Source organism: Hyaena hyaena, unplaced genomic scaffold (assembly GCF_003009895.1).
Source record: "Hyaena hyaena isolate Hyena2069 unplaced genomic scaffold, ASM300989v1 scaffold_2487, whole genome shotgun sequence".
In the NCBI taxonomy this organism is placed as follows: domain Eukaryota; kingdom Metazoa; phylum Chordata; class Mammalia; order Carnivora; family Hyaenidae; genus Hyaena; species Hyaena hyaena.
The window spans coordinates 1-27643 of record NW_024083132.1 but is presented as its reverse complement, the minus strand read 5'-3'; the positions used below and the strand labels follow the sequence as shown (position 1 = coordinate 27643).

General features: G+C 45.2%; 1 protein-coding gene across 1 annotated transcript; it reads left to right on the top strand.

The window, feature by feature from the left end:
* Positions 1-951: 951 nt before the first annotated feature.
* LOC120227557 (adhesion G protein-coupled receptor E1-like) lies at positions 952-24785 on the top strand (the record flags this gene model as incomplete). Its single annotated transcript, XM_039225644.1, has 6 exons — positions 952-1008; positions 2929-2982; positions 16537-16683; positions 19149-19304; positions 21148-21294; positions 24636-24785. Coding segments are annotated over exons 1-6 (685 nt in total), but the record flags the coding sequence as incomplete, so codon positions are not given.
* Between the last annotated feature and the right edge of the window lie 2858 nt (positions 24786-27643).

Sequence of the window (27643 nt, the reverse complement as noted above, 5' to 3'; positions counted from 1 at the left end):
CCTTGCTTTTCAGTTGGGGTAACTGAGAATGTTCTGGGCTGCCTTTCGAGGTCCTGGTGACATCAAGTTCCAGTTTCTCACTATGCAACTTGCTGGAAGACGTGGCCACTGGGGACCCTTTCCCCCCCCCATTTCCCTGCTCCCCTCCCCAGCTGGGGTTTTCTGGGGTCACCTCCCCGATAAACAACTTTCACTAGAATCCCAGTCTCAGTATCAGCTTCTGGGGACCCTGGCTAGGCATTGCCAGACCTCTGTGTGTGTGAGATCGTACACGCAGGGTTGGAGGTGCTGCTGTGCTGGGGTCACAAGTAGGAGAGCTGGAGGTAGATGGAATGGTTCAAGGGCAAGGCCTTGGAGCCAGAGGATATGGATTCAAATCTCGACTCCAAGTGACCTTGGACAAGTCACACTCCCTCTCTCCATGGCTAGCTTTCTTTATTAATTTTAATGTTTGTTGTTGTTGTTGTAAGATGTCTAGGGGTCAGAATCTCTACTCGATGATGTGGATGTGATGCTGAAATTGAATTTCGTTGGCCATGTGTCTAGAATGGCACCTGGTCCGTGAAGGCTGAGATGGCTGTCTCTTAGGGTGGGCTGGGAAGAGTCCTTTGAGTCCGGTCTTCGCTTTGCTGGGGACAGATGGCGGTAGGTTACTTGGAGGTGCAGGGAAAGAAGGTTGAGAGTCAGTGCTGGTGGGGAAAGAAAAGATGTAAGAGTTGGGGGAAGGAGAGAGGCTGGAGAGCCTGAACACAGCAACACAGCAGCTGGATCAACTTCTCTTCACGGTGGCAGAAAAATAAAATTAGGGGTTTGCCACAATGTCCTCATCTAGAAAACTTCAGCAAGAAGGGCTATCTTGCCCTGGTGGCGTTGAGCAATTCTGGCTCCACCCCTACCCTCTCCCCATATCCTCTGCTATTGAAAACCCAGAGAACGAAGAAGAGGTTCCCTTCTTTGAATGACAGACACACGGGACCATGAGGAACCTCAGCTTGCTCCTCTTATGGGGTGAGTGTGCACTGAATGGTTGTGGGAGGGTTGGGGGAAGCCTGAACTGGAAATAGAATCCAGGGAAAAGGGAAGGACATGGGGCATCCAGCCAGGGATCCCAATCCTAGGCTGGACACTACGAACACCTTCTTTATAGGACCTTTGAGAAAAATCACTCTGCATAGGGAATTCCATCTGTCATGCTAGACTTTGTAGTCATCTGTTTGACACGTATTTCTTGCAGCCATGAGTCTGATTTCATAGTAGGAAGGTCAGGCAGAAGAGAAGCCACTTACAAGAATAACAAACACCCATTTGCACCATTGTAAGTTCCTCAAATGTCTTCACCAACCTCCTCTAATATTGGATCCCTAGTAGTCTCGTTTTACCAAGGAGGAAACTGAGGTAAACTGAGGTAAAAGAGATTAAATAATTTCCCCAAGACTACTAAGCTAAGAAGTACTACACTTTATCACTATGCTATCCTGTCCCAAATAATAACTACACAAAAGCATTTCAGGCAGCCATAGTGCTGTGAAAGTAGACAGTGTCTGGGGGTTATGTTGATGGGGGAAGTCAAGGAAGGCCTCTCGGGGGCTGGGGTGATATGTGTGCTGAGCCCGAGCCATGAGATGGAGCCTTCCTGTCTCTTATTTTCCTTTCTTCAGGCGTCAGTTTGTATTGGTCTTGTTTATTGTCTCTGTTCTGGTTTTCTTCCTGTCTTTCAAGAGTTGGTCACTTGTTCAAATCTATGAATGCAGGACAGTGTTTCGAGCAACAGGTGCAGGCTTCCCCACCTGGGGTCCAGTCCATCTATTTGTGGAAGAGAAAACTTAAGCCCAAAGAGAGTGAATAACTTTCCTAAGGCCATGCAGTCAGTAATTCATGAAGCCAGATTTTTAAGCTCAAGCATTTTGACTCCGGAGTTGGCATGCTGAAAAATGATGTTCTGTTGCCTCTAAAGTAATTAACAAGCAAGAGAATTTCAGCTGGTGATAATGAATGGGAATGTTGCGATTTTGGGGCTGTGGGACCTGCTGACTGGGAGGCTTCATTAGAAGAAGCAGGTAACTCGTGGACTCCACATGCAGGAATGCCAAGTTGTTGCTTTGGCCTGTCTGCCCTGGTATTAGCTCTAGTGCCTCTTATTCTGTCCTGAAGTTAATCAGCAAAAGGTGGTGACGACGTCATGGTGCTGCGGGTAGAGGTGGTGGGTTCAGTGGGTGAACGTCGTGGGGGTTGTGGAAGTGGAGGTTGTAATGTTGGAAACGAGCTTGGTGCTGGGGGCTGCACTGCCTTTTAGCCAATTTTTTAAAAATTTATTCATATTTGCGAGAGAGAGAGCATGGGGGTGGGGTAGAGAGAGAGGGATAGAGAGAATCCCAAGCAGGGCTCAAACTCACAAACCTTGAGATCATGAACTCAGCTGAAATCAAGAGTCAGACCTTCAACTGACTGAGCCACCTAGGAGCTCCTAGGAAAATTTAAAAGTCTAACCACCTGACCTCTAATGCCATTTTAATGCGACAGATATACTGTACATCTATTTATGTATTATATGTAACATTTCCATACGTCTTCTTTTAAAAAAGTAAGGTTTTTTTCCATCTCTCCCAAAGAGCCATGTTTTGTCCAGCTGGGGGAGATGTCTTTTTTTTTTTTTTTTTTTGAGAGTACATGTCTTAGTGTATGTTCTTGAAAATCAGCTGGTACCTTTTTGTTCTGTCATTGAAAATTAAGATGATACAAACAAAGTGAAAACCATAAAGTGCAAAAAAGCAAGAATGGCTTCTGTGAACATTATGTGAAATATTGTGTGTCACTCAGTTGGATCTCTCATTTGGACTAATCAGAATGGAATACTTTGGAATACTTTGTCAGATTGATCCCACATTGCTTCTTGATGGTTCATGGTATTTTTCTTTTCTTTGTTTATAGGGTGTTGTGGTTTATGCAGCTCGCATTTTTTCTCAACAGAATCAACGACAACTGGTAAGTTGGTCAAAGAGAATCCATATGCTCAATGTGCGGGAGGGTGTTTTCTGGGGAGGAGATCCTTATGTCCCAGGAAACTGAGCTGCAGCTAAACACTTGCTGGGAGCTACTTAGTGCCAGAGAAAGGGATAAATAATATCTGGGTCTCCTAGTTTCTTCTCTAGGCTCTTACCTATGTGGTCTTGCATTCACTGTGTGACCTCAGATAATACACACAAAACCGCTCTGATTGTCACTTTCCTCAGCTGTGAAATATAGATACCAAAGGTTCCCATCTACGGGGATGTTGGAAGCTTAAATCAAAAGAGGTAACTTGGTTAACCACCTGGCACATGTGATAAGAGCTTCATAAATGGTAGTGTGGTGGGAATACATTTTTAAAATGTATTGTTTCCTTCTTCTATCTAAGCTCCTGCTGGATGGAGAGGGAAAATATTGCAATATTGCCAGTTCTTAGTGTTCTCAATGTCTCAGTTTCCTGGCTCAGCCTTCTCTGGGAAACTCAGTCTATGTTGTACAAATAGTTAATCTTTCCAATTTCCTACCCTCCCAAGATGGCAGCTGGATATTGGTATAGGGGCAACTTCTAGGATCTTTTGGTTGTGGAAGGTAGACTCTGTTTGGGGTGTTTTGTCTGGGGTGTTTTGTCTACTGATAGAGCATGGCCCCACCTTGCTTGTGTCATTCTCCTCTCAGCAGCTTCCCCCCCGCCCCAGGGGTCCATGCAAGAGCTTCTGCTTTCTTTGTTCACGCTGTAGGAAATAAAAAGAGCTTTCTTAGAACTACCTACTAGCTACTTCCCTCTGCGGATTCTAATTGTTGGCTCTCACACCTTGTTGGATGTGATACCCGCAGAAAGCAAGCTTCTCTTCTAACTAGGAAACCCTACATGCTTTCTGTTGGCAGAAGTCAGCCCCTACCCTTGATACCCTAAATTCACCCATTCGGTGTGGGATTTTCTGAGGTGAGGTGGCAGGGGAACAGGTCTTCTGGTAGGTCCTTCTCATCTCCTCTCTCTATTAGCTTCCCATAGTTGTTTTTTCTTAGCCCTTGTGGTAGGTATTTGCATTACGCCACAGCTTAATGAAAACTCTACCTTCTAGTCCTCCAAACCTGATTCCTGAAAATTGTTTTGATTGAGTTTTGTCTGACATATAACAATCTGTGTTAGTTTAAGGTGTACACTTGTTGACTTGATACACACATATATTGAGAAATGATTACCAGCACAGTATCCACTAACATCTTCATCACCTTTCTTTTGCTTTTGAAGCTATTTAAGATCTACTCATAGCAACTACCAAGCATATACTACACTATTGTTTTGTTTTTAAATGTTTATTTTTTTTTTTGAGAGAGAGAGAGAGAGCGTGTGTGTGCACGCGCTCGTGAGCAAGGGAGAGGAGGAGAGAGGATCTGAGGTGGGCCCTGGGCTGTCAGCAGAGAGACTGATCTGGGGCTCAAACTCAGACCCACGAACTGAGATCTGACCCACGGTTGGATGCTTAACCAATTTTGTCACCCAGGTGCCCCTGTAGGACAGTATTGTTAACTAGAGTCACCATGCTATATACTAGATCCCCCAAACTCATTCCTCTTATAAGGCTTTCTTTCAAGACTCTTATCTTGCTGGAAACCAAACATCTAGTTTGGTATTTAAAACCTGAACGTTGCTAATTTACTTTCATCATGTGTCTACTGCTAAGACATCTTACTTTTTCCTGACGAAGATGAAATTCTTTGGCAGAATGTGTTGGGGGAGTGGGCTCACATCCATATAAGTGGAAAAGAGAAAATTATATATTTTCAAATCATATAAGGGTCACCTTAATTTTTAAAAATAATCATTATCATTGATTCCAAAAAGCCTTTGGCTGGTAAGGAAGTAATTATATTAATCTCCAGCGCTCTGGGACCTAGCCCAGGTCAGATACAGCACAGGCAAGGTGGGAAGAAAATAAAAGAAAGAATGTGTGCCCCATGTCGAGAGTGTGAGAGATGTTATAGTTGAGGCATGTACAAAGAATTTGTAAGTAAGACTTCAAAAGGTTTAACATTTGAGAAGACTGGGCACAATTGGCATTAAAAATGCATAAACATTTTTTATAAGGGCACTTGTTGGAATGAGCACTGGGTGTTATATGCAAACCAACTTGAGAATAAACTATTTAAGAAAAAAATGGGATGTTACCTTTGCGATAGTTCATCAGAGTGCCCACTTAAGGTATTTGTGCTTTTCTGTCTCTACTGTACTTAATAATATATTATAAAAATGCATATACATTTTGGGGCTCCTGGGTTCAGTTGGTAAAGCGTCCCACATCAGCTCAGGTCATGATCTTGCAATTCCAGAGTTCGAGCCCCTCGTTGGGCTATGTGCCGACAGCTCTAAGCCAGGAGCCTGCTTCAGATTCCGGGTCTCCTTCTCTCTCTGCCCCTCCCATGCTCGCACTATCTCTCACTCTCAAAAATAAATAAACATTAAAAAAATTTTTTTTTTTTACAAATAGTTTATTGTCAAATTAGTTTCCACGTAACACTCAGTGCTCATCCCCAAAGTGCCCTCCTCCATGCCCCTCCCCCCTCCCCCCCACATCCATCAGTCCTCAGTTTTTGTCAGCATTCAAGAGTCTCTCATGGTTTGCCTCTCTCCCTCTCCCCCACCATTTCTGCCCTTCTTCTCCCCCTTGTTCCTCCGTCAAGTTCCTCCTAATCCTCCTATACGTGCAAACATATGATATTTGTCCTTCTCTGCCTGACTTATTTCGCTCAGCATAACACCCTCAAGGTCCATCCATGTTGCTACACATGGCCAGATTTCATTCTTTCTCATTGCCATGTTTATCTATACCATGGAAAAAAAATTTTTTAAATGTATATACACATCGACACAACAATTCCTAATCCAGAAATTTGTTACAAAAAGATATTCATATAATCCACAGAGAAACATCACCATAGACACGAGGAAGTGTACTTATACTACTTTGGTAACAACTTGGAATAAACAATGTCTACATGAGGGGACTGGTTGAATAAAATGTTGTGTTTCATAGAGTAACCCTAGCTACTGTAACAAACCCAAACTGTCCGTGGCTTAATAAAAAGAAATTTAATTTTTGTTTAAGAATCTAATCCAGATATTTCTGGTCAGTGGCTGGCTTTCCCCAAGCTGTAATTCAGAGACCCGGACTCCTTCTGTCTTGTGGCTCAGCCATGCTAGGGTCTTAGAGTCTTGTGCAGACCTTAGAAGAAGGAAAAAGGAACAGTGGAGAACGCACACCCACTTTATTAAAACCCCATGCTGGCAGTGATGCACGCTGAATTTGTTCAAGGTCATATGGCCATACATGGACACAAGGTGAGCTGGAAATGTAGTTGGGGTTATACAGCTGCTTGCCAGTGACAGCTTCGTAGTATGGACAGGGAGTGTGGAGTAACTGCTTGATTTTTGGCTACAAGCCATCTCTGTCACAGTCACGTCCCATGGACACAATGGAAGGTACACAGATGTTCAAAAGCATGTGTTACATCTGTAGGGACTGACATGGAAAGGTACCCCAAACATATTCTTCTCTTAATTTTTATTATAGAAACCTTTTATTATTTAAACCTTCAACGGTAGGGGAAATACTGTAACAAACTCCTATGTACCCATCACCCAGCTTCTGTATTTGACTAATGTTGCTTCTCTTGGTTTGCAAGACCTACTCTAGTGCAAAAACAGTAATAATACAACCGTATCGTCCAACAGAACTTTCTGTGATGACGGACATATTCTGGATGTACGGTGACCCCTAGTCAAAAGGCGCTAGTGAACAACTGAAATAGGGCTAATAGGACTGAAGAATGGAATGTTTCCATTAAAAATATTTTTTCAGATTTAAACGCAGCCATCTATGATTAGTATCTACTGTTGTGGAGAAGCACAGTAGATTCTATATTCCACTATCCCATCTGTGTCCATAAAATTGTGTGAATTTATAAATGTATCTGTATTTAATAATACATTTGCATGACTGAGGCTTTGAAAAGGACCTGTCTTTGAGGGGATTCACTCTAAGCTGTTGACAGTGGTTACCTGTGTGTATAAGGATGGGGGACTGAGATCTTCACTTTTACTTTATATACTTCTGCACTGCTTGAGGTTTTCTTGTCTTTACAGCTTTTTAACATTTTTTTATTATTTTTGAGAGACAGAGACAGAACATGAGTGGGGGATGAGGCAGAGAGAGAGGGAGACACAGAATCCGAAGCAGGATCCAGGCTCTGAGCTGACATCACAGAGCCTGATGTGGGGCTCAAACCCACGAACCATGATATCATGAGCTTAGCCAAGCCATGGTCGCTTAACCAACTGAGCCATCCAGGCGCCCCTGAGGTCTTCTTTTGCAAGCACTCATTACCTTCTTAGAAAAAGATGCAAACAAAACAAAAAGGTACCAAAATACGGGTTACCATCTGCTTTTGGTCAGTGTCTGCAGAAGCAGAGCCTGATGAGAGGATTCTTGTGTGAGTAATTTACTGAGGGAGGGCTGTCAGGAGGCACTTGCAGGGGATCGAGGGAAGCAGGACAGAGCAGGGACAGACAGAGCCACATGGAAGGTGTTTGGGGAGAGCCTCGGCCACAGCCTGGTCTCACAGGCAGCCCTGGGGCGTGAAGTGCACCCCAGGGGCTCACCTGCTCAGATCAAGGGGGAGGCTTGCTGTGACGTTCCAGCATCTGTCTGCCGGTCATTGCCTCCAAGCCAGTGAAACAGCTCGGGGATAGGTATACCAAGCCGGTAACGCAGATGGCAGGTGCCAAGAGCGACCAGAATCTACCCTCTCCTGACCTGGCAAGATGGGAAGAGCTCATGAGCTGATGTAGGTGAAGGCCCAGGAAGAGACGGTACCTGTTGCTGCTTTTGTATCTCTCTCTGCTGAATCACCCTCATTCAGAGAAATACAGAGGCTGGCTGGCTCCCGGCCACTTTCAAGGGGAGCCGATGGCTTCTCATTCCTCTGCCTGCAGGCTGGGTGGCAGGGCACGCATGTTGATAAAGAGACTCCCCCAGACGGAAGGCACTTAGCCCTTGGGCAAGCAGCTCCGTCTCTCAGTTTTGTCATCTGATTAATGGGTACAGCGACAACCCTCCCTCAATGTAATGGGATAGTTGTGAGGATTCCATTCTGTGTGCATTGTCAAGAGCTGGGCTCTGGAGTCACATTTCCTGGGTTCAGGTCTTGGTTCCGGCACTCAGGTATTGCAGTAAATCCCCCAAGACTTCAGCTTCCATAAAAATGGGGTTAAGAGGGTTTAATAAGGCTGGGTTTCTATGAGCATTAACTGGCACCTGGAACATTACTGGTGCTCAACGATGTTGACCCTCCTGCTTCTCAGAGAAATGTAAATTATCCTGTTCTTGCTGGAGTTTGGTGGGCAAAGCCTGTGACCAGGGTCCCTGGACGCACTGCCAACTTTCACTCTTTCTACTCGTTTTACTTACTGTTGTTTTGCATTCTGACCCATTGTGTGACCCGGGAGAGGCTCCACAAGGTCACCTGGGCATCAGATTGCACATCTGTAAAATGGAAGCCTACTGTTTGCCTTGAAGAAGATGTGACCACTGTCCTGGCTTGCCTCCAACCAGGAAGGGGGTTCCCAGGACTCTGGACCTTGCTAACATCAGGAAACCCCTGGGGAATCCCGGATCGATAGGTCAACCCACCTGGAAGCATTATTGTGGGGCCTGCAGAAAATGTACGGAAGGGGACTGGTGCTCGGGAGGCACCAATGAAATGGAAGCTCTACTTATATTTTTAAAAGTCTTTTTGGCACTTGGAGTTTTCCTTCCATGCTTGGGTCAGTTAAGTGATCGCCCATTAAGTTGTTTTGTTCATGACTGAGGATCATGTATCTGTCTCAGGTGGATTTTTAAAGGGGTCTCTTCTCTGGTCTCCTGGCTTCTTGACTTTGCAGAGGCCACCAGACGACCCGAGTCAAGTCCTGCCCTCCTCTGCTCACAGCCCCTCAGGGCTCCGACCTCCCTGGGGTAAAACCCAAGTCCTCCCTGGGGCCCCCAAGGCCCTAGAGGACCTGCCTCATTCCCACCCTGCCCTGCCGTCATCCTCACTCCCCCTCGCTCGCTCTGCTCCAGTTCTACACATCTCCTCGCTGTTTCTCCAATACCCCAGGCCCATTCATGCCCCAGGCAGGACCTTTGCATGAGCTGTGCCCTCTGTTTAGGATGCTCTTGCCCTATATATATACACATGGTTCCCTCCCCCACCTTCTTTATTTTCAGCTCATGTGTCATCTTCTCCGTGACTGCCGTAGTTTGACATTGTATCCCTTGCCCTCACCACTCCAGATTATCCATTCTGTTGAAGTTGGGGAATTTTGTGTGTCTTGTTCCACTGCTGAATCCACAGTGCCCAGAATAGTGCCCGACACACAGCAGGCAGTTTGTATTTGTCAAGAGTTATCCAGAGAACCAGAGCCAATAGGATGGATACATACAGGTAAAGATTTATTATAAGGAATCGTTTGTGTGATTAGGGAGGGCTAGCAAGTCGGTGCACGCACAAGTCCTGAGACTGGAAAGCATTTGGGAAACTGAGCAAAGGTGAGCATGGCTGATGGGAGGAGGCAGGAAGAGGAGATGGAGAGGTTGCCAGGTGCCCAGTCACTTGGGTTGTGGTTCTGGTTTGGGGCGGGTTTGAGTTGTGAGCAATTGAGCCACAGAGGAAGAGGGTAATGGAAAGCTCAGATGAGATGCCACAAGTGATAATGTGCCGGAAGTCTGCAAAGCATTAGGCAGCCCCTGCAGATGAAAGAGGAAGCTGTTCATAAGAAAGGAGATACACTTGAGACAAGGGAAATAAACAAGGCATGTGGTAGGAAGTGCAGAGCCTGACTCTCAAGGCTCTGAGAATAATGTATCTCTTGGAGTTGGATTATTTATAAAGTGCTTCCCCACCCTACCGATCGACATTGGCATTACCTTCCAACCCTCTCTTTCTTTTTCTTTTTTAAATAATTTATTGTCAAGTTGGTTTATGTATAACACTCAGTTCTCATCCCCACAAAGGACCTCCTCCATGCCCATCACCCTCTTTCCCTATCCCCCACCCCTATCAGCCTTCAGTTTGTTGTCAGCATTCAAGAGTCTCTCATGGTTTGACTCCCTCCTTCTTCCCAACCAATTTTCCCCTTCTTCTCCCCCATGGTCCTCCATTAAGTTCCTCCTAATCCTCCTATACGTGCAAACATATGATATCTGTCCTTCTCTGCCTGACTTATTTCACTCAGCATAACACTCTCAAGGTCCATCCATGTTGCTACACATGGCCAGATTTCATTCCTTCTCATTGCCATGTAGTATTTCATTGTATAGATAAATTACATCTTCTTTTTTTTTGTAATAGTTTATTGTCAAGTGTTTTCCATATAACACCCAGTGCTCATCCCCACAAGTGCCCTCCTCCATGCCCATCACCCTCCTTCCCCTCTCCCCCACTCTATCTGCCCATAGTTTGTTCTTGGCATTCAAGAGTCTCTCATGGTTTGCCTCCCTCCCTCTCCTCCACTATTTTTTCCCTTCTTCTCAGCCATGGTCCTCTGTTAAGTTCCTCCTAATCCTCCTATAAGTACAAACATAAGGTATCTGTCCTTCTCTTCCTGACTTATTTCGCTCAGCGTAACACCCTCAAGGTCCATCCATGTTGCTACACATGGCCAGATTTCATTCTTTCTCATTACCATGCAGTATTCCATTGTATAGATAAACCACATCTTCTTGATCCATTCATCAGATGATGGACACGTAAGGTATCTCCATGTTTTGGCTATTGTTGAGAGTACTGCTATGAACATTGGGGTCCATGTGCCCCTGTGTATCAGCACTCATGGATCCCTGTGTGTCAGTTCCTAGTAGTGCTATTACTGGGTCATAGAGGAATTCTATTGTTAATTTTTTTAGTTCCACCCTGTTTTCCAGAGGAGCTGCACCAGTTTACATTCCCACCAACAGTGTAGGAGAGTGCCCATTTCTCCACATCCTCGCCAGGATCTAGAGTCCTCTGATTTGCTCATATAGCCTAGGAATAAACTTAACCAAAGATATAAGAGATTTGTATGATGAAATCTATAAAAAACTTATGAAGGAAATTGAAGAAGACACAAAAAAAATGGAAAAACATTCCATGCTAATGGATTGGAAGAATAAATATAGATCTACACATTCAATGCAATCCCAATCAAAATTGCACCAGCATTCTTCTCAAAACTGGAACAAACTATCCTAAAATTTGTATGGAACCACAAAAGACCCCAAATAGCCAAAGTAATATTGAAGAAGAAAATCAAAATGGGAAGCATCACCTTCCCAAACTTTAACCTCTACTACAAAGCTGTCATCAAGACAGTATGGTATTGGCACAAAAACAGACACATAGAGCAATGGAAAAGAATAGAGAACTCAGAACTGGACCCAAAAATGTTCAGCCAACTAATCTTTGACAAAGCGGGGTAGACCATCCAATGGAAAAAAGACAGCCTCTTCAACAGATGGTGCTGGGAGAACTGGACAGCAACATGCAGAAGAATGAAACTAGATCATTTTCTCACACCATACACCAAAATAAACTCAAAATGAAAAAGGACCTGAATGTGAGACAGGAACCATCAAAACCCTAGAGGAGAAAGCAGGAAACAACCTCCTTGACCTCAACCGCAGCAATTTCTTACTTGACACATCCCCAAAGGCAAGGGAATCAAGAGCAAAAATGAACTGTTAGGACCTCATCAAGATAAAAAGCTTCTGCACGACAAAGGAAACAATCCATAAAACTAATAAACGACTGACGGAATGGATAAAGATAGTTGACCAACCCTCTCTTTCTTTCACATCCTGCTCCAACCCACTGGCAAATCCTGCTGGCGTCACCTTCAGAACGAACCCCGATCGACTCTCGTGCCTTCTGCTGCTCTCAGCCGGGCTGCACCTGCCATCCTTGCTCACCTGGACAGGTGCAGTGCCCCCTTCCTGGTCATCCTGCCTCTGTCCCTCTGAGACCGTTCATCTTCCGACCAGAGGATCCTGTTAAACCTCAGTTGTGCTGTGTGCCTCCTGTGCTGAGCCTCCCCCACGGTTCCCGTCACTCTCTGAGAGAAAGCTGAGGTGTGACAGTAGTCTAGCCAGTCCTACACCAATTGAGCCGCATCCCCACCTCTCCTTTACCCTTGTGCACTCTGCTTCAAACACACCGGCCGCCTCGTCATTCCACAAAACCACCAGATGTGGTCCAGGCCCTTCATGCATTGCTGTTTCCCCTGTCCTAAGTACCTTTGTAGCTCACTCACCTCCCTCTGGTCTTTGTTCCAGTGCTACTTTCTCAGTGAGGTCTTCATTATTGAGCAGCAGCTGTGTACCGGGCACTGTTCTAAGCACTCAGCACACAGCATGAATGAGACAGGCATAAATCCCTGCCTTCCAGGAGCTCAAATCCCATCAGGGAAACAGATTTAAAACAATCGATTACAGGGGCACTTGGGGGGCTCAGTCGGTTAAGCATCCGACTTCAGCTCAGGTCATGATCTCAAGGTTCGAGGGTTCGAGCCCCGTGTCGAGCTCTGCGCGTCATGAAAGCCAGCTCAAAGGCTGGAACCTGTTTCAGATTCTGTGTCTCCCTCTCTCTCTGACCCTCCCCTGCTCACGCTGTCTCTCTCTCTCACACACACAGAAATAAATAGAACATTTAAAACATTTAAAAAAAACAACCAATTACAAAAGTGTTTTACAAACAATGGTCTTAGAAATTACCTGAAAATTGATTCCATTTCCAGCCAGATCTACCTCTTCTTGGGTACTAGTAGTGAAAATCACGCACCCCAGGTTTGGACAGGCCTGGGGCTGCCAGTCCCCAGCTGTCAGTTCTTGGAGAAGTTACTTACCTCACTGAGACTCAGTCGTCCACATCTGTATATTGGGAATTGTATGAGTTTCCTACGGCGGCTATAACAAATCACCACAAAGCTTACCTTACAGATTTGGAGGTCAGAAGTCCAAAGTGGGTCCTGATTGGCTAAGATCAAGGTGTGAACAGGGATGAGTTCCATTCTGGAGATTCAAGAAGATAATGTGTCATTTTGCCTTTTCCATCTCCTAGAGGTTACTTGGATTCCTTGGCTTATGTCCCTCTTCCTCCATCTTCAAAGCTGGCTGTGACTGGCCAAGTCTTTCTCACATTGCGTCACTTCCTCTCTTGGCTTCATCTTTCCGTTTTAAAGACCTTTGTGATTACCCTGACCCCATCTGGGTAATCCAGAATAACCCCTTCATGTCAGGATCAGCAAATTCCATCGGAATCCATAGTTCTTTCTTGCCACACAGCACAGGTTCCAGGGATTAGGATGTGGTCATCTCTGAGGGCGCCTATGTGACCAACTGTGTGAAGCTGGACATCCGACTTCAGCTTAGGTCACGATCTCATGGTTCATTAGTTCGAGCCCCACATCAGGCTCTCTGCTGCTAGCGTTGAGCCCACTTCAGATCCTCTGTCTTCCTCTCTCTATACCCTTCCTCTGCTCTCTCTCTCTTTCTTTCTCTGTCTAAAAAATAGTAAATAAACATTTACATAAAGGATGTGATCAGGGCACATGCACCCTGATGTTTATAGCAGCACCATCACCAACAGCCAAAGTATGGAAAGAGCCCAAATGTCCATTGATGGATGAATTGATAAAGAAGAGGTGGTGTATTTATACAATGGAGTATTACTCAGCAATCAAAAAGAATGAAATCTTGCCATTTACAACTACATGTATGGAACAGGTGGGTATTATGCTAAGTTAAATTAGTCAGAGAGAGACAAATATCATATGACTTCAGTCATATGAGGACTTTAAGACACAAAACAGATGAACATAAGGGAAGGGAAGCAAAAATAATATAAAACAGAGGGGGACAAAACACAAGAGACTCTTAAATACAGAGAACAAACAGAGGGTTACTGGATGGGGTTGTTGTTGGGGGGAGGGGCTAAATGGGTAAGGGGCATCAAGGAATCTACTCCTGAAATCACTGTTGCACTATATGCTAACTACCTTGGATGTACATTTTAAAAATGACAAAAAAGGGGAAGGGGATATGCTCATCTAAGGAGGGGCCATAATTCTGCTGACCACAGGAATAATAGATTCAAATAAGTTTCTTCCCAGTCAGCAAGAAACCTGCCTCCAACTCTGGCTTTGTTTTGGAGCTCACAGTTGGTGGGGGATATGATTACTAGAAAGCTGACCATACAAATATTCAAGCAACTATAATTATGATAAGTGTCATAAAGAAGGAGCACAGGAGGCTATGATGGAGAACACAGGGGAAGCTTTTAGGGGAAATGACACTTAAGAAAGACATGAAGAATGAGTAGGAGCTGGGCAGGCAAGGCAGAAGCAAAGGATATAGAATGTGCAAAGGTTCTGTAGCAGGAAGTCTAGATATGGAGATTTACATGAGATGTGGCTTAAAGATGTGGTTTGTTCGGGTCACTGGGGCTTGTGGGTCCTGTTTAAGTGATTTGGACTTTAATTCTGAGTGCAACAGGGAGCACTGAGAGCAGAGGTGGGGGTAGATAATCAGATGTGCATTCAGAGCTGACTACTATGTGGAAGAGAGATTGCAGGGTACATCGGAAGACACAGGGATGTAGAACCCACCACGAGCATAGCTGTGGTGATGGAGAAAAGTGTGTAGGTGTCCAATACTATTTGGGTAGAGAACAACAGGGCTTGGGTCCCACTGGATGTGAGGGTGAGAGGTAAACAGATAAACTGAGGTACAGAGAGGTGAAATCACTTGTCTCCCAGAGCTGGACTGGCTAGGATGTAGTTTTGTCTGTTTCTATAGTAACCAAACAACTTAGGCATTTATTTCTTAGAAGTTCATTCTTATAAATCTCTAACTTACAGGTGGAACAGAGTGACCAGGCTGGCCAGTCCATGAGATCATTCCACCTTGCTGCCTCTCCATCCCTTAGCATGGTGGTTTCCCAAGCCATCCTCCACAGGGTTAAGGGTAGACCAGCCCACTCTCTCCATGTTCCCGCCCAGGGGGAAGGGGAAGAATGAAGTGGAAAGCATGTTTATTCTTTCTTTAAAATTTTTAAATGTTTATTTATTTTTGAGAGAGACAGAGACAGAGTGCAAGCAGGGGAGGGGAAAAGAGAGGGAGACACAGAATCGGAAACAGGTTCCAGGCTCTGAGCTGACAGAGGTGGACACAGGGCTCAAACTCACTCACTGTGAGATCATGACCTGAGCCGAAGTCAGACGCTTAACCCACTGAGTCACCCATGTGCCCCAACATGTTTATTCTTTTCAAGACCATGGCTAAATGGTGCACATGTCACTTCCACGCATGCCCATTGGCCAGAACGTACTCACATGAGCTGCAGGAGACCCTGGGGATGCAGTCTTTAACAGGATGGTCCTGTTACTAAAAGGAAGAGGAGGAGATAGGTCTGTGAGGACAGCTGCCATTCTCTCTTTGCAGGTTTACTTCTGGAGCTTTAGAGAAGGTCTTACGTGTTCCAAAGGCTGAAATTTTGACTAAACTCTTAAGTCTAGAGCTCTGATGCTCGTGCTGTAGTCCATGGACCAGCAGCATCAGCGTCATTCAGGGGCTTGAGAAATGAAGAATCTCAGGCACTTTCCCAGACCTGCAGAATCAGCATCTTCTTTTTCCAGATCCGGGACGCAGGTGAGGCAGATGCTGTTGGTCCGAGGACCACACCCAGAGTGGCAATGCCAACATCAGTGCTTCTCACACTCTCATGTGCACACAGATCACCCAGGGGTCTTGCTAAAATGCAGGCTCTCATTCATCAGTTCTGGGACAGGGGCCCGAGATGTTGCATTTCCATCAACCTCCCAGGCAGTGTTGATGCTCCTGGCCATGAACTGCATTTAGAACAGGAGAATTCTAGGGTGTCCAAGGTCCTTGTTAGCACTGAGCGGTTTCTCAGGACCGCTGTTACCACAAGGTATTTAAATATTTAAATACCACAGGGTATTTAAAACAACGGAACTCTATTCTCTCGTCGTTCTGGGGGCCAGAAGTCTGAATTAAGGTGTGCACGGGGCCAAGCTTTCTCTGAAGGCTCTAAGGGAGAGTTTGTTCTGTGCCTGTCACCCAGCTGGGGTGGCTGGTGTTCCTTGGTGTTGCTTGGTTTGAAGGTGGATCACTCCAGCCTCTGCCTCTGTGATCACGTGGTGTTCTCCTTGGTCCTGTATCTCTCCTCCTCTTCCTATAGATACGCCAATCATATCAGATTAAGGGACCACCCAACTCAGGTAGGATCTCACCCTAGCTTGGGTCTTAATTACATCTTCTGAGACCCTGTTCCAAATAAGGTCACATCTCAGGGACCAGGATTTTGGGCTTCAGCTTATTTGGTGGGAGAGGGAGGGTATATTTCAGCCCACAACAGTCCCCTTCACCCTCTCATGCTGCTTCCCCTTGATGCCTACCCTGGAACCCTCACACAAGCTCTTCCTTCTGTCCTGCCCAGATGTGAATGAGTGTGAGGACACCACCATATGCCCGTCTTTTGCGATCTGCACCAACACCATGCATAGTTACTACTGTACTTGCAAACAAGGCTTTCTGCCCAGCAATGGACTAACTCAGTTCAGGGGCCCGGGAGTGACCTGCGAAGGTGAGTCAAACCCTCAAACCCTCTGCCATTTTGTAGGATGATCAGGTGGAAGCTAGCTGGGCGGTGGATGTAGGTACTTTTTCTTTGTCCCAAACACTATTTTCTCCCTCTCTCCTGCCCTGCCCCTTTTCATCTTTCTTTTTCTAATGACAGGGATCCTTGTGCACTAAGAATTCCAACTATTTGGAACTAGCATTAGGATGAAAATAAAAGTAAAAATCATGCCATTTGTCAATATCCAGAAATACTACTGATTCATTTTTGTTCTATTTCCATGAAGAAAACAAGAATTTCTAAAATTCACTAAATACCAGGCCCCCAGTGAAGGGATTTATGTGCATTTTTCATGAAACTGAGTGTAGGCATCATGATGATCTCCACTGTGCAGATGGGGAAACTGAGGCTTGGAGTGCTGGAATGACCTAGTCACAGTCGTATGGTTGAACTGGACTCCAAACCCAGGTCTTTACAACTCTCAAGGCAGTTTCTGAATCATGTTACCTATTTGCCACACTCACTTTGTGAGGAGGTGGGAAATATATTTATCCTCTCCTAGCCTCAATGTTTCCTTCTGCAGAATGAGTGTATAAGAGTACCTACCTCAGGGGTGCCTGGGTGGCTCAGTCGGTTGAGTGTCTGACTTCAGCTCAGGTCATGATCTCACGGTTCATGGGTTCGAGCCCCATGTCGGGCTCTGTACTGACAGCTAGCACAGAGCCTGGAGCCTGCTTCAGATTCTGTATCTCCTTCCCTCTCTGACCCTCCCCTGCTCACACTGTCTCTCTCAGAAATGAATAAAACATTTAAAAAATTTAAAAAAATAAAAATAAGAGTACCTACCTCAAAGGATACTTGGAAAAATTAAGGGCAATAAAGTACATAGTGTGCTAGGCACATGTATTCTACCAAGAGCTGCTGTTCACACAAGTAACATACACAGACACAATCCCTGAATGAGTGACACTCTTTGTCTCTATTTCATACATTTATGTCCCAATTCTCTTCTTCCCAGTCGAGATGTGATTGTGTCTCTGCCTAAGGCCAAGGATCATTGAAGTTTTTAATGCAAAAGGCCAAATAGTAAACATTTTGGTAGTTGCAATCTGTGTCATTTCTGTCATGACTGCTTAATACTCCAGTCATGGTGCAAAAGCAGCCATAGACGATACCCAGGTGGATGGATGTGGGTTTGTTGTAATAAAACTTTATTTATACAAACAAGTGGTGGACTGGATTTGACCCAGGAGCTATAGTTCACCGGGTCTGAATAAGATTATTCATTTCTATTGTTGTAATACCCAGGGAGGCCTCAACTCCTTCGTTATCTTTGAGTTACAGTCCGTGGGTCATTTGGTAAGCTACATAGTCCTGATAGACCCTGGTTTTTCAATTTGGCTTGAAATCGTTAATCTCCTTCTAGAAAATAATGGATACTACAGCAAGGATTTCATCCCCTTTATGCCTTTGATCCCAGTTTGGTGCCTAATACATTGTGAGTATTCAGTGGATATGTGTTGAATAAAGGAGCACGTTACCTTATTCTTTATGTCAACTCTGGATTCTATCTCACCTTAACAGTTGTCTCTCATGTTTTACTACTTCAAACTAAGGTGGGATGAACATTCCTGTGATCTGATCTTGATGTCCCAGAGCAGCTCTAGATTTCTGTCTAGACGCATAATTTTCTGGAAGGAGCTCTAAGAGACTTCCCTTGAGGTTATATTTGCGTGACAATTACACAGCGAGTGTTTAGGTGATGTGGCCAACCAGATCTGAAGGAGACTCGAGCTGGGCCTCCCCATGGCACCGTGAATGCTCAATTTTAAGGGTCTCTCAATGCTTTGCAAGTAATTCTTTATTATCTACTCCTGGGTAGATACGTAATACATCAAACTGAGTACATCAAAACTGAGTACGTCAAAACTGAATACATCAAAAGAATGACAATCATTTATCTTGTTCATAAACGTGTCTAGCATCTGAATTGATTTCGGTGACTATGGCTGTTCTCTGTTCCACGCAGTGTCAGATGAGTTGCCTCATGTTGGGGTAGAGAATCCGTTACCCAGTGAGCACACCCACAAGGCTGGTGAGCTGCTGCTGCCTTGGGCTGGCTGCTCCACCAGGGCTGTGGGCCGGGCACATGGTTCTTCTCCATGGGAGCTGCTTTTTCATGGCGGGTTGGGATTCCTCACATACGACACCTAAGTTCCAAGAAGGAGCATCTCAAGAGATTAAGGAGGAGGTGCCTCATCTTTATGACCTACTGCCACCAGCTCAGAGTCCCAGCATGCTCAGATTCAAGAGCAGGGAACATAGACCCCATTGCCTGCTGGAAGGAGTACGAATTCATAGAATAAAGGCAGGGTGTACGGCATGGAAGACACTATTCCCACCATCTTTGAAAATACAGTCTGCTACACAATATGAAGCAAATCTGTAACTCCAACTCTTTCTGTGTCTAGATACAGATGAATGTTCTCAAAACCCCCAAGCATGTGGTCCCAGCTCAATCTGCAGAAACCTGCCGGGGAGGTATAAGTGTAGCTGTTTGCCTGGTTTCTCTTCTCCCACTGGAAATGACTGGACTTCGGTAAAGCTGGGCCGTTTCTCATGTAAAGGTAACTCTCTCAGGCATGGGTCTTTGGTTGACAGAGACCACTGGGTGGTACATGTGTTTCTCACCTTTGACACACAACCTTTGGTCGGTTCACTCTCCTCCACTGCTCCTCAGACATCAATGAATGCCTGTCCAGTGGGGTCACCCAGAGCATGCTGAGTGTACCACTTCCTAGGGAAGCCACAATTGTAGCTGCCAGGCTGGATTCATCTCTCACAACTTGATCTGTGAAGTTACAGAGGACCTGCTTTTCTTCCTATACCTACTCAATTAATTAACAACCACCTCACTTGATGGTCCTGTTAGGTAGATGTTACATTCTTCATTTTGGGATGAGGAAATTAAGGCTCAGACCATTGAGGTAACTTCCCCAAGGATATTCAGCTGTTTAGAGGAAGAGTCAGGATGGGAATTCCAGATGAGGGTCTGCGCTGAGTCCAGCAGTGGGTCAGACAGTACCTGAGGGTAATGGTGGGCTCTGTCCCTAGAGCAATTTGTTCAACTCGTGGTGGTGAAGGGAGGTTGTGGCTGGTACTGTTCTCTAGTAAGGAGAGGCCACAAATCTGCTAAAAACCTTGCAATGCCCAGAAGAACCTTCCTACAACCAAACCAAATCTGGTCCCAGATGTCATTAGTTCTGAGGTAGAAAACTCTCTCCTAGGGTGAGCTCAGACTCAAACTTCAGAACTTTTTCCTAAAAGGGATTTGATTCAAGACCTCAGGTTTACTCTCCACCCCCACACTCCACACCGTTTGTAGTAAATCAGTCATTATAGTTTGGGGAATTTACTGGCTAAGTATGTCTTGAATCTCTCCATTTTTCCTCATCCTTGGTTCAGGCTTCATCATTATTTCAGCAGCCTCCTGGGCTTGTCCTTCCTACAGACTTGTCCCATTGAATCCTTCCTTCCAATATGCAGCCAGAATTTTCTCACAAGATGCAAGGGCTCTGTCTTCCTGGGTCTGGTTCAGAACTATTGTTCTCCATGCTCATTTGTAGGGAAGGTGACTCCATCAAGCAAGGGATGGAGTGATCAAGCCCTTATCACATCCTCTTGGCTTGGAGTCAAAAATGTTTGAAGTCCTGTCTGGTTTTTCTGATACATTTGTGGCAGTTAGCTATTACTGAAAAACAGACCACCCTGAGTGCCAGTGGCTAGAAACAAGCACTGTACAGTTGGTTTGTATTCTGTGCATTGGAAATTTAGGTTTTCTCCACTGGCCACTGCTTGGGTCTGTACTAGGCTTGTTCCTGTGTCTGTGGTCAGCTGTGTCAGCTTTGCTCATCATGCGTGGGCTGCCTCACATTTCGGGGGCTTCCCTGGGATGGTCCATCTCTATTCCACCTTGTCTCTCATTCTCCATTATGGTAGTCTAGGACTTGTTCATATGGCAGAAACAAGGAGCTTAAAGAATGAGCAGAACCAAACAAATCTCTAGACGTCTCATTTTGGAACTGGCACGACATCATTTCTGCTGTGTTCTATTGGCCAGTGACAGTTATAGGCTAACTAGATTTAAGCTAGATTCAAGGTGTGAGGAAACAAGCTCCCGTTACAAAGGAAGAGTGGCAAAGTCACTTTGCACTGCACCATCTGCATCCCATGGTGTGGGTGCAGGGAGGAGTAAAGGCGCACAGCCATTCTATGTTCATCTGTTTGGGAGCCATTTACCACCCTCCAACTATATACATTGGGTCATAATTTATATTTGTGGTCAAGTGTAAGTGCAAGGGAGATGAGGAGTAAGGGGAGGACATGCACAGTGACTCTCTGTTTGCATTAGAATCTCCTTTTCTCATTTCCTCATCTGCTTTGTCTTGGGTTTTCATCTCCACCGGCCAGATGTGGATGAATGTGCTGATATCAGAATTTGCCCGGAGCATGCGACTTGCAACAACCGTCCTGGAAGCTACTCTTGTGTCTGCAACCAAGGATTTGCATCCAGTAGTGGAAACACAAGCTTCCAGGGCTCAGGAGAGACATGTGAAGGTAGGAGGGAAGGGCCTGCTGGGGAGCCAGGTCCAAGTCTGCATGGGAAGACATCAGTAGTGGGCAAGGGGTCAGATTGAATCTCGGTTGAGCTCAAAGCCGTCTCCTGCTAAGCTGATGCCAATAACTGCTCATCCATTCATTCATGCACTCACTCAACAAATACTTCCTGAACACCAACTATTCGCCTGGCACTATTCTAGGGATGGTGGATAAAGCAATAAATAACACAGACAAAGCTATTTGTTCTCCTGGACATCCTCATGTAGTGTGGGGGTGGGGATAGATAGCAAAATAAATCCATGAACATCTGTGTGCCAGGAATAGTTGAAAGAGATCATGTTAAATAAAGCAGGAAAGGTCGATAGGCAGTGCTAGGAGTGGGGGTCAACTTTTAATAGAGTCAGTGGTAAGCAAAGGCTACACAGAGATGTTGACATTTGAGAAAAGAGGCGAAGAACATGACAGAGTGAGATATTGGGTATCTGGGGGAAAGGCGTTCCAGGAGGAACATCAGATACAAAGGGTAAGAGGCAGGATCCCAACCAAGGTGCTAAGCTCTTCCCTACATGTCTCAGTGTCTTCCCTAAAACCTGATGGTATTAGTGGTATTTCGTGCCCATTTTACAGATGAGGATCCTGGGCCTCCATTTAGGTAGAAAAACCTTTCCAAGGTCAAATAGGTATAGAGTAGGGAAGTCAGGATCCAAACTGTGCCAAGGTGTGACTTCACATCCCGTGCTCCAACCATCTTGCCATCCTGTCTCCAAATGAGGCTGCTACATCTGGCAACCCACGGTGGGAGCTTGCATAGGGCTGACATTGACTAAGCCCAGATTCCGAGACTCTGACTCAAAACAGCCTAGGAAGCTGTTTTCCAAATTGTCCAGAACCAGACGGAGCCGAAATCCTGATGTGCTTTTCACGGGCTGTGTGACTGCACAATTGTGAAGCCTATTTCCTAAATGAAAAATGAAGGAATGTTAGTGTGCACCTCACAGGGCTGCCGTGTGCATTCCTGAGGGACCTCCTCAGTGCCTGTCACGTAAAAAAGCATGTTAGCAGTTAATTCTGTTTTAGTTAATAAATACTTACCTCATCATTGTTTTTCTCCAGGCTCTTTTCTGAGTGATTCACAGATGACACCTTATTTAATGCCCCCAAACAACCCTATGGAGCGAGTACGATTATTATCCTATCTGACACACGAGGGTGCACTGAGACACACAGAGGTGACCTATCTTGCCCAGTGCATTATCAGTTCAGGGCCACCAGAACAAAACACTGCAGGCAGAGTGGTTTCTACATTGAGATCTATTTTCTCTCCTTGTGGAGGCTGGACTCTGAGAGCACAGCCGGGTTCTGGAGAGGGCTGTCCTTCTGGCTTCCACATGACTGCCTTCATTCTGGGTCTTCATGGACAGTGAGCTCTGGTGTCTCTTCCCCTGCTTTTAAGGGTACCTTTCTTATTTATTAATGTTTATTTATTTATTTTTGAGAGTCAGGGAGAGAAAGAGAAAGAGAGAGAGAGAGAGAGAGAGAGAGCGCCAGCATGCAGAAGGAATAGAGAGACAGCGACTGAGAGAGGAAGAGAGAAGGGGAGAGAGAATCCCAAGCGGGCTCCACACGGTCTGTGCGGAGCCCAGTGCAGGGCTTGAACACACCAGCTGTGAGATCATGACCTGAGCTTAAACCAAGAGTCGGAAGCTCAACTGCCTGAGCTACCCAGGTGCCCCCGGGCACTAATCTCATCTTAAAACCTTATCAACCTAATCATCTTGAAAATGCCCTTTGTCCAGATACCATCTCATTGAGTGTTAGGGCTTTAATGTATGAATCTAGGAGGACATAATTCAGCCCACGGCACCCAGTGACACACAGCCAGTAAAAACAGAGCCAAGCTTTGAGCCCAGGATGTCCATGCTCTCCACCCCTCCACTTGGATGCCTCTCGGTTATTATTATTGATAACATCACATTTCCTAGGGGGAGGCCTTGAGATTTATCAAGGAATGAGAGGGCAAGTGAGTTCAAGGCTGAGGGAGCAGAGAATGAGCCTTCATGGACCTACAGGCAATCAGTGAATCTGGATTACTGAAAGTAATAAGGGATTCGAAAGAAAAGATGAGAGGTGCCTGGGTGGCTCAGTCGGTTGAGCATCCAACCCGGATCAGGTCATGGTCTCATGGTTAATGGGTTACAGCCCTGCATTGGGCTCTGTTCTGACAGCCAGCTAAGAGCCTGGAGCCTGTTTCAGATTCTGTGTCTCCCTCTCTCTCTGACTCTCCCCTGCTCACACTGTCTGTCTCTCTCTCAGAAATAAATAAAGCATTAAAAATTTGAAAATACAAGCAAATCAGAGAACTCTAGATGCTGGCGAGGATGTGGAGAAACGGGAACCCTCCTACACTGTTGGTGGGAATGTAAACTGGTACAGCCCCTCTGGAAAACAGTGTGGAGGTTCCTCAGGAAACTAACAATAGAACTCCCCTATGACCCAGCAATAGCACTGCTAGGAATTTACCCAAGGGATACAGAAATGCTGAGGCATAGGAGCACGTGTACCCCAATGTTCATAGCAGCACTCTCCACAATAGCTAAAACATGGAAAGAGCCTAAGTGTCCATCAACAGATGAATGGATCAAGAAGATGTGGTTTATCTATACCATGGAATACTACATGGCAGTGAGAAACAATGAAATCTGGCCATGTGTAGCAACATGGATGGACCTTGAGGGTGTTATGCTGAGCGAAATAAGTCAGGCAGAGAAGGACAAATATCATATGTTTGCACGTATAGGAGGATTAGGAGGAACTTGACGGAGGAACAAGGGGGAGAAGAAGGGGGGAAATGGTGGGGGAAAGGGAGAGAGGCAAACCATGAGAGACTCTTGAATGCTGACAAAAACTGAGGACTGATGGATGTGGGGGGGAGGGGCATGGAGGAGGGCACTTTGGGGATGAGCACTGAGTGTTATGTGGAAACTAATTTGACAATAAACTATTCGTAAAAAAAAAAAAAGAAAATACAAGGAAGGAAGGAAGGAAGGAAGGAAGGAAGGAAGGAAGGAAGGAAGGAAGGATTACCTAGGTGAGCTCAGGTGGGTACAAACTGAGTCTCCTGTGTTCTAGTGGGGAGTTTGGATTTTATCCCGAGGTGTGGAGAGCCTCATCACAAGATTTGTGTGGGTCACAGTCATGGCTCTTTGTACCTCCCATCAGCGGTGTTTAAGGGGTGGGAGCAGAGCTGGGAAACCGCTGGCTTCGGTCAGGATGGGGCTGTGCACCACCACGGCCTCAGTGTCCTTTATCCTGTTGACTTAGCCTTGTTTTCTGCTTAGATGTGGACGAATGTGCCAGGAACTCCACTCTTTGTGGCCTCAACTCCATCTGTACCAACACCCTGGGAGGATACCATTGCTCCTGCCTGCCTGGGTTCTTTTCACCTGTTGTCTGGACCCCTGACAAACCAGAGGATTTCAGGTGTACAGGTAACGCTCCCAGCCATGCTGAGGGCTTTTAATGGAAGTCAACATACCCTGAACAGAGTGGCTTACAAACATCTCTTTCTGCTTGCTAATGATTCTGTGGATGACTGCATGGGTTTATTGGGGAGCAATGGGATGTGTGGGAGTTCCAAAATGGCCTCGCTTATATGGCTGGTAGTTGGTGCTGGTCTCTGGGTGGGAGATCGGCTGGGCCCATCAGTTTTCCTCATGGACCTTTCCACACCAAAATTTTGGATAGTTACTACTGCACTTGCGAACGAGATTTTCTGTTCAGACAATGGACTGACCCAGTTTAGGAACCCAGGAGAGATATGCAAAGTTGAGTCCACACTCCCTCAAGCCCCTCTAGCATTTTGTAGGATAATTAGGTACGATCTGGCTGGGTAGTGGATATAGGTATTTATTCTCTTTTCCAAACATTATTTTCTCCCTCTCTAAGCCTCAATGTTTCCATCTGCAGAATGACTGTATAAGAGTTCCTACTTCAAATGATAGTTGTGAATATTATGTACAATAAAGCCCGTAGTGTGCTAGGCACCTGTATGCTTCCAGAGCTGCTATTCACACAAGTTATATACACTGACACAATCCCCTGATTGAGTGATGCTCTTTGTCTATATTTCTTATATTTATATCCCAAATCTCTCCTTCACAGTCAAGATCTGATTGTGTCTCTACATAAGACCAGGGGTCGTTGAACTTTTTTATGCAAAAGGCCAAATAGTAAACATTTTGCAGGTTGCAAGTTGTGTGATCTCTGTCATGACTACTTAATACTCCAGTCGTAGTGCAAAAGCAGCCATAGAAGATACCCAAATGGATGGATGTGGGTTTGTTGCAATAAAACTTTATTTATACGAACAAGTGGTGGACTGGATTTGACCCATGAGCTGACCCATGAGCTGTAGTTTGCTGGGCTCTGAATAAGATTATTCATTTCTATTGTTGTAATATCCAGGAAGCCCTCAAGAATAAATTGCTCAATGAATAAATTGCTCTATATGGATTGCAAGGTCTTTTTTTTTTTATTTCTAGGAGAGAGAGAGAGAGAGAGACAGCGTGAGCAGGGGAGGGTCAGAGAGAGAGGGAGACACAGAATTCGAAATAGGCTTCAGGCTCTGAGCTGGCAGTCAGCACAAGCCCGACGCAGGGCTCGAACCCACGAACCATGAGATCATGACCTGGTCAGAAGTCGGACACTTAACCGACCGATCCACCCAGGCGCTCCAGTATTCTTTGGATAATACCTAGTAGTGCAATTGTTGCGTCCTAGGGTAAATCAAATTTTAAATCTTTGAGGCAGTTCCATAGTATTTCGAGAGTGTCCGTGCTACTTTGCATTTCCAGTAACGGTGCTAAAGTATACCTTTGGCATCCTTGGCAATGTCTATTGTTTCCTGGGTTGTTAATTTCTTTTTAAATTTATTTTATTTATTTATTTTTGAACCAATATGGACAGTTTATTGATTCTTCTGCAGGCTTATATATGCTTTCTACTTCCTATATGTTTGTGTCCAGCTTTTGTTTTTATTCTCAGAATGTTTCCAGGGAATTCAACGTGAGGAAACTTTCTGGTTACTTCTTTGCGTTTCTGCTCTTTTGCTTTTTATTTTTATTTTATTTTATTTTATTTTTACAAATAGTTTATTGTCAAGTTGGTTTCCATATAACACCCAGTGCTCAATCCCACAAGTGCCCTCATCCATGCCCATCTCCCCCCTCCCCTCCCATCCATCAGACCTCAGTTTGTTCTCAGTATTCAAGAGTCTTTCATGGTTTGCCTCTCTCCCCCTCCACCACTATTTCCCCCCTTATTCTCCCCCTTGGTCCGTTAAGTTCCTCCTAATCCTCCTATACGTGCAAACATATGGTATCTGTCCTTCTCTGCCTGACTTATTTCACTCAGCATAACACCCTCAAGATCCATCCGTGTTACTACACGTGGACAGATTTCATTCTTTCTCATTGCCATGTAGTATTCCATCTTATAGATAAAGCACGTCATCTTGATCCATTCATCCGTTGATGGACACTTAGGCTATTTCAATGTTTTTGCTATTGTCGAGAGTGCTGCTGTGAACATTGGGGTACATGTGCTCCTATGCATCAGCACTCCTGTATCCGTTGGTTAAATTCCTAGCAGTGCTATTGCTCGGTCATAGGGGAGTTCTATTGTTAACGTTTTGAGGAACCTCCACATTGTTTTCCAAAGCAGTTACATCTGTTTACATTCCCACCAACAGTGTAGTAGGGTGCCTGTTTCTCCACATCCTCGCCAGCATCTAGAGTCTTCTGATTTGCTCATTTTAGCCACTTTGACTGGCCTGAGGTGGTATCTCAGTGTGGTTTTGATTTGTATTTCCCTGATGAGGAGGGATGCTGAGCATCGTTTCATGTGTCTGTTGGCCATCTGGATGTCTTTGGAGAAGTGTCTGTTCATATCTTCTACCCATTTCTTCACTGGGTTGTTTGTTTTTCGGGTGTGGAGTTTGGTGAGTTCCTTATAGATTTTGGATATTAACCCTTTATCTAATATGTCATTTGCAACAATCTTTTCCCATTCCATAGGTTGCCTATTAGTTTTGTGGATTGTTACCTTTGCCGTGCAGAAGGTTTTAATCTTGATGAGGTCCCAAGAGTTCACTTTTGCTCTTGATTCTTTTGCTTTTGGGGATGTGTCAAGTAAGAAACTGCTGCAGTGGGAGTCGAGGAGGTTGTTTCCTGCTTTCTCCTCTAGGGTTTTGATGGTTTCCTGTCTCACCTTCAGGTTCTTTATCCATTTTGAGTTTATTTTTGTGTATGGTGTGAGAAATTGATCTAGTTTCATTCTTCTGCATGTT